This window comes from Anas platyrhynchos, chromosome 8, assembly GCF_047663525.1.
Source record: "Anas platyrhynchos isolate ZD024472 breed Pekin duck chromosome 8, IASCAAS_PekinDuck_T2T, whole genome shotgun sequence".
NCBI lineage: Eukaryota > Metazoa > Chordata > Aves > Anseriformes > Anatidae > Anas > Anas platyrhynchos.
The window spans coordinates 16,869,235-16,883,561 of record NC_092594.1 but is presented as its reverse complement, the minus strand read 5'-3'; the positions used below and the strand labels follow the sequence as shown (position 1 = coordinate 16,883,561).

General features: G+C 46.1%; 1 protein-coding gene across 6 annotated transcripts in view; it reads left to right on the top strand.

Annotated features, from left to right (window-relative positions):
* The first annotated feature begins 773 nt into the window (after positions 1–773).
* The window catches only part of SUCO (SUN domain containing ossification factor), a 40,391-nt gene continuing 26,837 nt past the window's right edge, over positions 774–14,327 (top strand). For 3 of the 6 annotated variants that reach the window (XM_038182929.2, XM_038182928.2, XM_038182930.2), the window contains exons 1-3: positions 775–950; positions 11,305–11,413; positions 13,607–13,708. In XM_038182929.2, the coding sequence (XP_038038857.2) occupies positions 898–950; positions 11,305–11,413; positions 13,607–13,708 (264 nt within the window). In that variant the 5' untranslated portion in view covers positions 775–897. Of the gene's footprint in view, positions 951–11,304; positions 11,414–13,606; positions 13,709–14,327 lie in introns of all 6 variants that reach the window. The other 3 variants (XM_027462738.3, XM_038182927.2, XM_038182931.2) reach the window with 2 other exon arrangements.

Genomic DNA, 14,327 nt, shown 5'->3' with positions numbered 1-14,327 from the left:
AAAAGCCACCTCAGCAGCACCGTGCCCGGGACGAGCAGCACAAACACCTCTCAAACACCTCTCCTGCAGCCGGGAGGGCTGGAGCTCCTCGTGGGCCGTGACTCAGCCCTTCTGCACCTCCCTCGGGGCGAAGCCGCCCTTCCTCACCCCGAGCTGTGGCGTGGGGTGAGGCTGTCCCCGTTGGCCGGAGTCCTGCTGTGTGCACATTTCCAGCGTGGCGTGCTTGTGACCGTTCACCCACGAACCTCGGGGCTCTCGTCATGCTGTGCGGGTGGGACAGCGGGGTGTCCACAGTGTGATGTGGTGCTTTTTGTCACTGGGGCTCTGCTTTGTGTCACGGGGGTTGTGTTAAAACCGGGATAAATCCTGTGAGCACACCGCTGGCGTGCACCTGAGCATGTTCTGCCCCAAGGCTGACCACCCTCTACTTATTACAATGAATAAATTAATAGTAATAACGAACAATAACGGCTTGGCGCGTCTCGGGCACCCCTGTGCCGAAGCACGCCCCGAGCTGCCTCCTGTGAGGCTCCCTCCCTCCCGCCCCCAACCCTTTTATAAAATGGCCGCCGGCCGCCTCCCCATCACGAACTACAACCCCCATCACCCCCCGCGCTCCCCGCGCGCGGCCCGCTGGGAAACGTAGTTCTCCCGCCCCCCTCTGTCGCCTTTCTCCCCCGGACGGGGCGGGGCTCCCCGGCTGGAGCTCGCCTCGCCATTGGGCGCGGCGGGGCGCGGCGCGTGACGCGCATCCTTCCAGCTCAGCGCGTGCGGAGGGGGGGGGGAGAGGGGAAGGGGGCGGGGCTGGGCGGGCGGGTAACGGCCGCGCTCGCGCCGGAGCCGCCTCAACGGCCGCGGCCCCGCCGGCGGGGGGAGGATGCGCCGCCAGCCGCCGACATGAGGGGGCCGCCGGCCCGCAGCGCCTGCCTCTGCCTCTGCGCCCTGCTCTGGTGAGACCCCGGCCCCCTCACGGCTCCCTCAGGGCCCCCTCGAGGCCTGCGCGGGGCTCTGGCGTTCTTCCCCTGCCTCGTTTTGGAGTCGTGTGTGGAGAATTGGGGGGAGGTCGGGCCGGGATCTTGGTGTGTGGGGGGGCCCGGCCGCTGAGGGGACTCTGGGGTTGTTGTTGGGTAATTTGGGGGTACATTGGCCCCTCTCGGCGCCTTGTGGGGTTTGGGAGGCAGTGCAGTGAGGTGAAGGAGCTAAAAGGCAGTGCGGTGAGTGCACAAGGAGGTTCTTGGAAGCCCTGCTGCCAAACTGCTTCATATCGTCGCTTTTTGGGGTTTAGGAAACCTTATACTGAGTACTGACAGAGCTTGGAAGCTTAGCCGCTAAATTGGTTCATTTTGTCACGTTTTGGGGTTTAGGAACCAATACGCTGAGTACTGACAGAGCTTGGAAGCTCAGGCACTGAATTGGTTCATATCATCGTGTTTTGGGGTTCGGGGGGCAGCACAGTGAGTGATTTGAAAGCGTGGCTGCCAAAATTGCTTCATATCGTTGCGTTTTGGGGTTTAGGAAACAATACACCGAGTACGGAAAGAACTTGAAAGCTCAGTTGTCAGATCGGTTCCTATCATCGTATTTTGGGGTTTAGGAAACAACACGGTGAGTACAGGAAGGATTTGAAAGCTCAGCTGTTGGGTTTACGTTTAGGCGTTGGGTTTACGTTTAGGCAGATTTTTTAAAAGGAATAAAAAGCTCCTAGCCGCGTGTGGCAGGCTGAGCTGTGAACCTGCTGAAACTGGCTCCAGACACCTTCCCTTCACTTGTAGGACGATTAAGCCTCTTTCCACACAGGGTTCCTATGTGTATAGGTAGGTTTCTTATCGGAAGTTTTTGTTTCTTCCTGGGGATTGGAGGCGGATAACCTGTTCCTGCCCGGAGGTATGTTGCTCAGGGAGCTGATCATGGTTTAATGATACATAGGTGACTAGAGAATTTTGTTGTTCTTCTTAATAGGCTGTTATAGCAAGGTTTGTCTCTGGTTTTCTGTTATTTTAAGAAAAATTTCAGGCATCTTTTCCACAGTGATTAAGGAATATCATGTCTAGCAAACTTCTTTAAAATCAGATGCTTGCTCTGTAAAGTTCGGATGATTTTTGTGTACATATAGGAGAAAAATTGGCTTGAGGTTTTTTCTTTCTCTTTAAAAGATTGCTCTTTCAAGCAGTCTTAACTGATCCCAGAGCTTGTGCTGCAGTATCCCAGAGCTCTCGCTATTAAAGTGCAGATCATGTTCAACCTGCTCGCTCTGACTACTTCTGATTAAAGAGCTCCTGGACTAATTCAGCTGTTGGAAGGGCACAAATCAACTTCTATAGTCTCTGTTGGACAAACAGCAACTTGTGTTAAAGAGTTTAATATCCTCTGTTTGCAGCGTGGTGCTGCAGCTTTCCCTCAGTAGCCATGTCAGGTCTGTAATTGGACAGTCTAAGTCTTTTAATCCCTGCCGTGTTGCTGAGCTATGTAACATGGTAAGTTGTGGTGTATTTAACTTCTTCCTAAAAAGAAATTCAGCGCTCTTGTTTCTGTAAACTGTAAAGCAACTTGAAATAGTAAATGGAGGGCTTTGACTGTGTTACAAATGTTGGCATGAGTGACAACTGGTGGCTTCTCAAATACAGTTGTCTGGAAATGGAATCTTGAAAGGATTTAAATGCTGGGGGGAGAGAAGCTGTTTTTACAGGTGAAAGTAACTGTCAACAAATTAAAACAAAAGGAGGAAAAAATGCCAGGCAAAAATAAGTCCAGGTGGCACTGAGAGCGTTTTTTCAGTACCTCTCTTTAACCTGAACTTTGTTTTAATTTCTGGACAGGCACTTGCTTCCTTTATTTCATGAAATTAAACTTAAAATAGTTTTTTTTTTTTTTAATGTATCTGCCTATTAGAAATTTACAAAAAAATAGAAGCAGCTCAAGTCTAGCTTGTTAGCTCGAGCCCCTTTGGTAGTGGCAGTACGGAGCTCTGTGGGAGCACAGGATCACAGGTGTGGCACCGGAGGCTTTCTGAAGCACACTGCACATGGAAGGAGCACAGCGATGAGCAGCCTGGGCTGGTGAGCTTGTCCCAGGGAGTTCAAACGAGTGGGATGGCTGCAAGGCTTTAGAGAAGTAGTTTTGATGGGGATGAGGCTTGGGAATATACTGCTCTAGAAATAAGACTCCCGTTGTCCTGAATTCACAGAGATTTCTTTGTTATGCTTCTGTGAATCCCTTTCTGTGGATGTTTGCCGCGGAAAAACACCTTTAAAACTTGTGGTGCTTCAGGCTGACAATGCAGACGGAGCTGAGTAAGTGGAGTAGAAGCTCATAGGAACTCAGCTGAACCGAGACCAGCCGTGACAGTTGTTTGAACAGTAACCTGTGTAAATTGCTCTGACATCAGCTTTTGCCTAGCATGCGCTGCACTTTCAAAGGGTTAGCTATGCATTTGATAAAGAAATCATGCATGCGCTGATTTGTCTGGGATAGAATGAATCAGAAAGTGCTTTGCACATCCTGATCTACTTAGCTTTTACGAACCCTTTCATAATCTCAGCTTTGCAAGTATGAATAAAAGGAAAATGGGGATTAAGTACGTGTGCACATCAGGGTTGTTCAGTTGTGGCTGCCTTGTGAGCGTGCTGCATCGGTGTAGGAAGGTTTGTGTCAATGTGGCTGGCAGCAAGGTGTGCTGTTGCTGTCAGAAGACCCCTGCTGGAGTCCTGCATCTGAATCCATAATGAGATGTACCCTGAAAGCTGTACAGGTCAGCAGCATGTCCAGGGCTGTACAGGTACATCTGTACAGGTACATGCTGCTGTACAGGTACATCTTGGATCACTTTGTATTCCTCCCCGTGACAGGTTAAATGTGAAGATTTATGCAGATCTTAATGAGAGGGTATTCCTACTTTTCTGGTCTTTGGTTTGCATTTATGGTCTTGTACCTTTTTGAGGGTGTGCTTGTCGAAGGCTTCTGCACTAGGAGAAGAGCTCCGACAGTCTGTGCTGTGCTGGCAGAGTGAGAACATCGCTGGGGTTTATCTTGCCCCCTCTGTCCTGAGCAGACAAAAGCTGTTAGCCGGCTTAGAGATCACAGAAGTAGAGGCTTTGCTGGTTGAGCAATTATTGGCCCTGTTACTGACTTCTTGCTTAAACCTTGGGCTTGTCTGTTAACGACAGCAGGGTGCTGAGTGGCAGAGCTGGGGGCGAGATGGGTTGAAGGCACCGCCATGGGGTTTGTGCTCCAGAGCACAGCGTGCCTCTTGTTGCAGAGCTCTCCTGGGGTGGTTTCAGGGGGCTGCCCAGGTGGAGCTGTTCGGGGAACTTGCTTGTAATGGTGGTCACAGTTCGGTCACTATCTGCTGCTTCTCCCACTGCATAGCTACAGAAACCTCCCCAAAAAACTGGTGCTAAAATTAAGGATCGTGTGCCTGCTTTTTGTGGCAGGAAGAAATAATTTGGGTACTGTCGATGTGATTAAAAACTCCTGTTTCAGGCATCCTATTTCAGAATGAAGATGTGCTCTTAGATGTGCAGGGTCTTGTTTGGCAGTGTCTTTGCTCTGTAGCTGAGGCCAGGGCGCGAGCTGCCTTGTGACTCCTGGCTCTTAAAGCCCAAGCTGTGCCTGGTTTTTCCTGGCTCATGTGGAGGTGCTGCGTGCGAGCAGGGGCTCTGGTGTCTTTCCTTAAAAACAATCCTTGAATATTTACCTTCATTGATTTTCAAAGAATTCTAGAAATGCTTTCATGCCATATCTTCTAAAAGGTTTGTCCTAGAAACTTCAACTTGTTTGCTTATTGCAGGAGCGGTGCGTGGGAGTGGCGTGTGCCCCCCTTGTCAGGCTGCCGTGCTCCTCTCCAGGACCCTGCCCCTTGTGAAGAGATGCTCCTGGCTTCAGCGCTTCATCTTTTTCTGAAATGCCTTTCTCTATCTTACTAGTAGTTCCTCTTCGCCCTCACGTTCTTTCCACTGTATTTTCCAGAATGCTTTTTTGCTTTTGTTGTCTTTCACTTCCATTATTAGTCCAGCACTCTCAAAGTCCACATTCCTTTCAAGGGGAGGATACGCAGCTTCTCTTGAAGTTACCGCTTAGAGGAGGTGAGAACAGCCCTCTGTCTGAAGGGGGGAATGTTTCTGAGCATTAAAGCTAGCACGTATTTTGGCTAAGATCAAGGTAATGCAGAACTGTAAGTCCACTACAAAATTTCCTGTAATTCTTGGGGAAATTAGTGAGCTGGCAGAACAGGCAGACCGATCCCGAAACTAGCACAGGGAACTCTTGCTCAGGTGAGTGAAAATATTGCTGTAAATGACTTAAAATCCTTTCAATTGAAATGTCAGCAGATGGTTTGAACTGTTCAAAATAAGCTTGGGTGCTCAAAGGAAACTTCTTGGCTTGGATGAATTTTGGAATGGTAATCAAGGTATTGTTGAAGTCTATTAAAAATACATCAGAAAACATCTGGGAGTGAGGTTGTAGTAGCTTCGCAGTGATCTAGGGCAGATTCCTGCTGCTGAATTTATGCAGAAATTTCACTTCATGGCTCTTTCAGGCTGTGTTTTAATAACAGTGAGTTTTAAGCAGGGGGTGTTGTCGCAGAGAAGCTGAAGGGAAACCCTCAGAGGTGTCTGGGTTAAACAGTGCTGCAGATCCTTCAGGCCTTCCTGGCAGTCTCTGGCTATTCTGCTGTTCCCATCTAGTCCTCAGGGTCAGGATCAGATTTTACAGTGTTTTTTTCCAGAACGGTGTTCTCCCAGCACTTTAGTGTGAAAGTAACTCAAATTGGATGACACGGGGAGCTTCTCTGAAGCTGAGGTTTCCACTCAGGTGGTCCTCAGCCTGCATTTCTGTTGTTTAACTTGCAGCCTTGAGCAGATGGTGTGTCCTCCCTCAGTCATGAGTTTATATCAGAGCACACAGCACCTGAAAGCTTCCTCCTCACCCCCAGGGTTCATCGGTGTGTGTCCATGATCTCCAGACCTGATGCAGGGGTGCAAGAGCGATGTGTGGCTGAGGGTGGGATGCGGGACTGCCCCTCCGGGCACTAGCTTGGGTCACTCGGGTAAAGCTTGTGGTGCAACCTTGTTTTGCAGCCTCTGTGTGCTATTGCACTTTAAAAAATAAAAATAAATCTGAAAGCCATATTTTAAACTGTGAGGATTGGAATTTCATTGTCTGAGGCTATGAAATTAAGAATTGTCAAAAGTATCTTTGTGTTGGGCTCTGAATGAGTGAAGTAACTGTCTCCTTGGCATGGCATTCCCGCAAGGGGACGGTCTGGAGAGCACATTCTTCACAAGGAGTGGGCAGGATACTGAAAACCAAAATTAACTGCAGAATTCAGCAGGGTTAGGAAAGGCTTTGCAAAAAAGCTCCAGTTTCAGTTGTGTTGTGGCACACGAATCCAGAATGCAAGAACAGAGGTAGCACTGCTCCTCAGTTAGTGGATGGGGTAAGAAATGGGGTGTGCTGGTGCCTTTCTGGCAGCATCCTTGTTAGTCTGGGTCTGTGGAGGGAGTTCTTGGCTTTCTCCTCTCTTCAGGAGCCATCATAATTTTAAAAGCTGTCTTGGTAAGGCACGCTGCTCTTCTGTGGTAATAAATGGCTTCTAAATGAGTGGTGTGTGTGTGTTTAAAAAAATAGTAAGGTAGGCTAATGGTTTTTCTTTATGTGTATCAACGCTTATTTCCAGTTCATGTGCAGAAGTGAGTATTGTGGCCAGGGGTTGTGCTGCAGCTGCCAGTGCCTTGCAAGGATGTTTTCCCTGACTGGCTGAAGCACCGTTGCCATCCTAAAAGCTTGGCCGTCTTTCTCTGAGGTTTGCTCCCTTCTGTGGGTCCTTTTAAATGCAATTCTGTCTTGCTGAGCTCTTCTGGTACAGGCTGATCCCACCGAGCAACCAGGTGAAGGTTCCCCAGTGCCATTAGTTCTGTATTGGCAGCAGATCGGGGGTGGCTGGCTGGGGCCTGGGCTTGGATCCCCTGAGCCCCTGTTCCTGGGGCCTTTTTTTAAGCTCTGTGTCTGGTGACAGGGCCTTCTAAATGGATTTACCCAAGGTAGGTTACTATGTTACCAAGAAGACGAGCTCTGCAGCCAGCAAAGGGGCACCTCACCCCTTCTGCAGGCTCTCTCCCCTCCAGACCCCAAACCCACCCCGCTCCTCCTGCAGAGGCCTGCTCTGCACCGATGCTCTGAATGTCTTTGGTAGGGACGTGCCACGTGGCAGGGACGGCGACATCTTCCTTCTCCCTCTTAGCTGCTGGACGCGGTGCATCTGCACCTGTCGGTAACACAACCCTCAGGAGGTGTGCGAAATGTCAGTGGTCGTCCTGGAAAGGCTGTTCCTTCGCGTTCAAGGAGGTCCTGCAATCAGTACACTCATGAGAGCTTCCTTTTATTTTCCCTTCGCTTGAAATTACTGTCTCAGGGATGTCAGCTCTACGCTGTAACGAGCTGCTTCTCTCTGGTGTCCAAAAATAGGTCTTGTTTGGGGAGAATTTAAGGCAACTCTTGAATCATTTAGAGGACAGATGTGTCTGAACTGAATCTTGTGCAAATGTTAGTGTTTTCTATGGCGCTTCTGGAAAGAAAAGCTTAGGCTGTTTGGTCAGATCAAACTGTGGCAACACTGCTTTTACCTTCAGGTTTTACTCATTAAATTTGTTTTGGGGTTAGCTGTAACGTGTATGTTTCACTTTTTTCTTACCAGTTGCTTACTTTCAGCTTGATTTCTATGCTTGTCAAAACAGTTAGGAGGAGCCACACCACAGTGCAGCTATTGATACTCCTCATCGGCTGCCTTCACGAGTAAAGAGTTGGAGGCGAGCTAGAACTGGACAGTCTCTCCCGAGAAACCTACACTGCAATTTCAAAGCCACCTGCACTTTGCATTTCAGTTCTGTCAAAGCCCTCCCAGCCATCAGCAGAGCATAGCTAATCCGTACAGCAATAAATGTACGTGCTGTTCAGAGGGGTGAGCAGACTTTCTGCTTCGGTGAAGAACCACAGTGTGGGCCTGCCCTGGGAAGAGTATGTTTGTGTTTTTTTTCCCCTCCGTGTTTGGGCTTGCAGCTTTTGCTTTGGGGTTTGTGCACATCAAGCTGAAAAGTTCATGGTGGATCAGTGAAAACAGCTTTTAAAATACGCTAATGATCTGAAACGACTCGTGCTTAAGTTTCTTTGTTCTCAGTGAGATTTAATAGCAGCTGCTATTTTGAGTCACACCGAACAAGAAGGGAACTATTGAAGACTTCTGTGTTCGGGTTAAGTCACGAAGTGTTAGTTACATGTTTGGAGCAGCCTCTGGTGTTCCCACACTGTTGCCTCACCTGAAGTTACAGCTTGTGCCTGAGACAGTAGATCTAGTGATTGATCTCCAGGACTGTCTGGACGTCAGGGCTGCTTGCTTCCAAGTCAGCATAAATTATTGCTCTTGCCATGAGGAAGGGAAGGCTGCATTCCTGCATGCAGCTGTAGGAGCTGCTCTGCTTTCACTGGACCTGCTGCCCGAGTTTGCTCAACTCGGAGGGCTTCTGTTCTCAGTTTACACCCAGCTTTTCGTGTTCCTTTTGCTCTGGGCATAGAGAAAGGCTCGGTGGAGGTGCTGTGCCACCTTACGGGCTCTACCATGTGGTCTGTGGCTAAAGACGCCTGCTGAATGAATCTGCAGGGTGGTGACAGGTGGGGAGGAGGCAGAGCACTGATGGTCCAGAGAGGTGGGAGACTTCTTCCAAGCAATGGCCAGTCTCACACGGCCTTGCCTTCTGTGCAGTCACGTTCCTGATGCGCAGTCAGATCCTTCCTGCCACTGTTGCAGCAGGGCCCAGGTTGTCCTGTGCGTGCGTATGTACACACCAAGAGTTCTCGGTCCCCTCCCTGGCTTAGAGGGCTCTTGGCAGGCTTGCGGCATCGTGTTTGAGCTGGGGATGAGACCGAGAAGAACTTCCAAATATAAACTGTGTTGCTCATATTTTTTATACACTGCAGTTGTGTTCTAATAAAGCACGACTTGTGTTTGAAGGCAGTGTATTGATGATGCTGCTAGAAATGGATGTCTTGCTTCTCTGCTAAGTGCTTTTTGTGCCTGCAGATGCGAAAGTAGTTATTAATGCGGTTGTGAAAATGTGCCCTGTTTTAAAACGCTGGTTCACAGCCAGTGCTCTTGTTCCTTTTCCGTGTTAAAGGATTTAATGTTGCTCCATACAGCTCACTGAGGATTGCTGCCTTAGCATAAGCAAAACAGGAAAAAACATTGGTGTGTATGTATAATAAAGGGCTGGAGTGAGCTGTGGTTATGTTCTCTGTAATTTTGGATCTTTTGTATTTTTATGAAGAAACAGGCAGTCATTATAGCTGGAAGAGGAGTTCAGAGGTGCTGGAATTAAAAGCATGAGAACATTTCACTGCAGAATGATTGAAACCATGCTTCAGAAAAATAAGGGCCTCAGAGTTTCAGCACAGCTAATTGTTCTGAGCGAGAGTTAGGAAATAGGACTGTGAGAGGCCACGAAGGTCAGTAACATTGCAATTAGCGTGAACAAGCAACTAACCACCTGATAAGATAGGGATTTAAGATGGGCAAGTGCACATTGCTCATTTTCAGCTTACCTGAGACATGAGACTGTACCCACTGCAACCAGTGGTTATTAGGACTTCCATACCCCTCTGCTCAGTGTGCTAGTTTCTCATAACTCCAACTGCTTCACTTGGGCTTCAAGGGCTTCTGTCTAGTTCTGAGGAAAGCTGTTACCTCAGAGGAAGAGGAGTGGGTAGGTGTGACTGACCTGGCCTGCCTTCTTTACCCACCCTCCAGCCCAAGGAAGTCAGATCCCCAGGCTTCCTTGTCTGCTCCTCTGGTGGTGAGACACCTGGTGTTGGCATGGTGAGCACCTGGCTTGTTCTTCCCCTGCTGATGCAGGTGGAAAAGGAGCAATAGGTTTATATAAACACCAAAAGCCTGTTTTTGTGACAGCCTGCAGCCTGGGGAAGTAGCACTCAGTTTCTGACTATGTACGGGTGTGCTCACTCACAAGTGCGTGCATGCATGAAACTGCTCAAAATGTGGTACCTGACTGTGGGGTGGTGCAGCACGGATTGCTCCTTGTTGGAGGAATCTACACTGCGTATGCTTCCAATAGGGCTGATCTCTGAGCTCTTAAGGCCGGTGTAATTCAGAGTCTAAACCCCAGGCTCATGCCAGCGGCATAGGCGAATCCTGACCCATGAATGTTGTTACTGTTGTGGATGACTGTTAAGGCTGTGCTTTAGGTTTCAAGTGTTATGTCAGAAGGGTGCTGTTTTCTTACATATATTTGCACAAAGCTCTGCAGCAGCCGTGTGTCCCTGTGTAGGACAGGCTCTGCTTTTGCAGGGTGTGAAGTGATGGCTGTGTGAATTCATGTGGGGTCAAACCTGCCAGCTGGCTGTCATGTCAATATTTCCTGGGCAATCGTTTGCTTTAATATGGCAGGAGACTCCAGTGTTCAAGTGTAGCTGAAAACCATACAGGATGCTGAATTTGCATAATGTGGTTGGACACAGAGCCTGCATGAAGACCTTTGGTGGCCTTTGAGCCTCCAAGCCTAAGGGGTTGCTGGATGGATGTTACCCAGAATGTCCAGGGGCCGTGTACTATGTGCAGTGTGAGATGCTGTTCTCGTGCCTTTGTGTAGATGCTGGCTGCCTTATTCAAGAAGTAAATCTATTTCCACTCAAAACAGCTGTTTGGAACTAAAAGCACAAAAAAAAAAAGTAGAGGTGTTAGTAAAGCCATTACCTGGTTTCCTACTTGTATCTGTTTTCATTAGTTTTCTCATGGGCCTTTTGACTGGCAGACTTATTTTTGCTAATTATCTTAAATGCGCTTAGTGATATTGACAGTATAGAATTTTCTGAAGAAATAAGTAAACACAGGCTTTTTTTTTTTTTTTAAACTGTGGCTTTAGTTTCAACTTAGTAAAAAAAAAATATGCTGCTGTAGATAGTCCATGACTGCATGGCAAAGGTTGATTCAAATTCTTTCTATTATGCAGAAACCAACTTGTCACCTTACACTTTGTGACATGGTATCACCCCAGTAACTGTTTTGCTGTTATTTTTGTGTTTTGGAAGTAATATATATGTAGTGGTGGCTAGGAATTTCTTAAGGTTTAGTCCTCTAACAGCTTTGCTAAACAAGTATCTGTGAACTGTATACAGACGTGTTTTGGGAACAACTGAAAAAAAAAAAGTTGAGGGAGACGATGCTGAGGGAATATTAAAATGTTATTTATTCATTTAAAATCAAGACTTTGACCTTGTTTTTTCTGTATTCTTTAACAGGCTTCCTATTTGGCATGTCTTTTGTGAAGACAGTCTTTCATCTGCAGTGCAATATGCTTCAAGTGATGCTTGTGCCCTGGCAAGTGATGGCGAAAACATCCAGGATAAGGTATGTTAAATAAATCGTGTTAATTAGCTACTTAGTCTGACTTTTTATTTGAAAAAATAAAACTGAATCATACACTTTGGTTCATAGCCTTCTTGGCTGGAATGTTTGATGTACTCACGTGTTCTGTGAACCATGATATCTGCCTGGTTTTGTTTCCTTTACTCCATTTGTTGCTCTTATCTGACAGTACAGCTGGACAGGTTTTGGGGGGAGAGAGACAAATAGTCAAGCTAGTAATGGTGGCCCAGTGTTTTCTTTTATTTGGGGTGCTGGCTGTCAGAAGCGGTTATTGGGGGCTGTACGTGGCTCTGTGGAGACCACGATAAGAACTGATGGCCTTGTGAAGTCTTGGCTGCGGTATGCACATTGTGTCTGTGTTGTGTTAGAAACCCAGTGCACGAATGACTGCTATCCTGAATAGAAGCTTTAAGATAACTCGTTTCATTAAGTCCGTCTTCATCCTTTTTTCATCCCCTCTAATAAAAATTAACAAAGCTAAAATAGGTATGTAAAATAAAAAATTGTCTCCTTCTTACTCACATTGCTTGGCAGTACTGAGTGTACTGGGTTCTACCGTGATTAACCCATGGTTGGTTTCTGCATGTTTCAATTCCACAGCAAGTTCTCAAGCAGTTGAGCTGTATCAGAAAGTCATGGTGATTTGATTCAGTTTTATTTACACAGGTAAAGAATCATCCTATGATAAGCACAGATAACAATGTTAAAGGCGTCCCATTTCCCCCTTCAGTCAGTAGTAGTGTCATGGTCCTGATTCCATGAAAATTTCTATATGCCACATAAAAACTGGAAAATCACGTCAAGCGTTCTAATTGACTCAGGTGGTGAGCTGTCGGGCTAGAAAAACTTACTTTTTGTCATCCGTTTCTTACACATTCCATTGTTTAGGGCAGCTTTTTGTTTTGCCAGCTTGTACATCCAAATAGCATTTGGTTTTATTCTTCTGGCCGCCTGAATTTGGCGGACAAGCTGTGCTTTAGAGCCATAAGAACACACGATGTGTGTTTTGTTTTGCTTTTTAAAATCCTGCTTAGGTTCAATGGCTGCTACAATAAACCTGGAAAGATCAAGTGAGCTTTGAGATAGGGAAGCTGCTGGTGTATGTCTTCCTGCTTCCTTCAGCATTGTTCCCTTCATTCCATTAGCATTGCTACATTATTAAGATAATTTCTCAGCTTAAACCTCAAGATGTGAAAGCTCATACATCATGCTGCAATTTTTTATTCATTAAGGGAAAATCTCAGTTGCGTGAGAAGTCTTAAGCATTTGGCTGTTACTTCTTAACAGGCTGCTGGAGATGTCTCATAAGGAGCAGTGTTTCAGCTCTTGTTCAGTTTTCCTTAGTTGTCTTCTTGAGTTATTGTTGGTGTTTAGTCTTGTATAGCATAGCGGCCTGTTTTGGGGTCCAAACACTAGCACTTCTGATTGACCAGAGAATTTTAGATTGCCCTTGTAAAAACAAGGGGTATGGGAATTCCTACCAGATTTATTCTCGTATTTTAAATAATTGTTGTAGAAAGAATGTTCTCAGAAGTAACTTGTGTATTGTGTAGTCATTTTCCTTTAAAAAAAAAAAAAAGTTTTGGAGAGTGAAGTAAATTGATTACACAGCCTGGTGCTTATAGAATATTTTCTTCGTAAATTGCATATTCTTGCTCTGTGAACTCATTGCACCTGACAGTAAATCTTTAGTTGTAAAAGCAAAAGCTTTTTAAAAAGGTTACAACAGACTTAGGAATTTATTGTAGTTTCACTGATAAGACTGCTGTAAAATGTGCCGGGTGTTACTTTGTAGTCCTTTTTAATGGTTGTCTTTTGAAAGCCATTGTAGGATCACTTTTTCTTCCCTCTTTTGGGCAGCACAGGAATAGGGAGGATCTGTCAGCACAGCAGACTATGGCAGAGTGATTGACTTGCCTTAGCACAGGAGCTGAATGGCCTCAAACTTGCCCGTGAAGGTTTAACTGAATTGATTTAATTTGCTGTAGGGTTTGTATGGATGAGAATTTAACCGTACGTGGGCAGTGGTTCTGAAGGTTCATAAAGCTTAGTTTCTTGTTGATGTTTGGGTGGTTGTAAAGGTAGTAATCAGTCTCTGCCAAAGCTAGCTCCTCTTATTAGAGTAAGAAGGCATTTGTTACTGCATACATACTGTTTTATCTTTTAATACGCTAGAGGGAAGAGGCTGGTCCCAGACTGGAGTCTGAGCATGCAGACTCAAGTACGCAGAGTTACTCCACAGAAGAGCTACTTGATGACTCTACAAAATCTGACCAGGTAAGCCTATTATTTCACTCACTCTCCTTATGCTCTTCAAATGCTTCTTGTATTTCAGAGTCTTTCATTTTGAGTTGTCTAAAGCTCTTGGTAACCATCTAGGTAACCATCTATCACATTTCACTTGCACGTAGGGTTGCTGCCAGACTCATTTCCAATGAAGAAGAAAACCTGTGAGCTAGCAGATCTTGCATAAGTAATGTGCATAAGTAATAGTAATTTAGTATTTGTAGGTACTGAGTAAATCTTTCCAGGGTAAATTAAAGATGGATGTTACAGGTATGGATGTCACTCTAAAAAAAAAAAAAACAACAAAACAAAACAAAAAACAAACAAAAAAAAAAACAACTCACTGAAATCTTTTATATAGGTCAGACATGGGGATTGTAGCAGTCACTTTTTATCTTTCATCTTCCATGCCTTTTGTCAGCTTTTTCCGTTGTTTAAAATGAAAGCATTTTCCAAAGGGTTTTGTTTTAACTATTTGCAGGGTTGTTAATATTAAGTCAGTGCCAGGTGCTAAATGTTACAAAGCCCAATGTTACAGATGACTTAACATATACATTTGTGCTCTGTAGGTTACAAGACAACAGAAGTAGGATGTACTTCCGATGATATA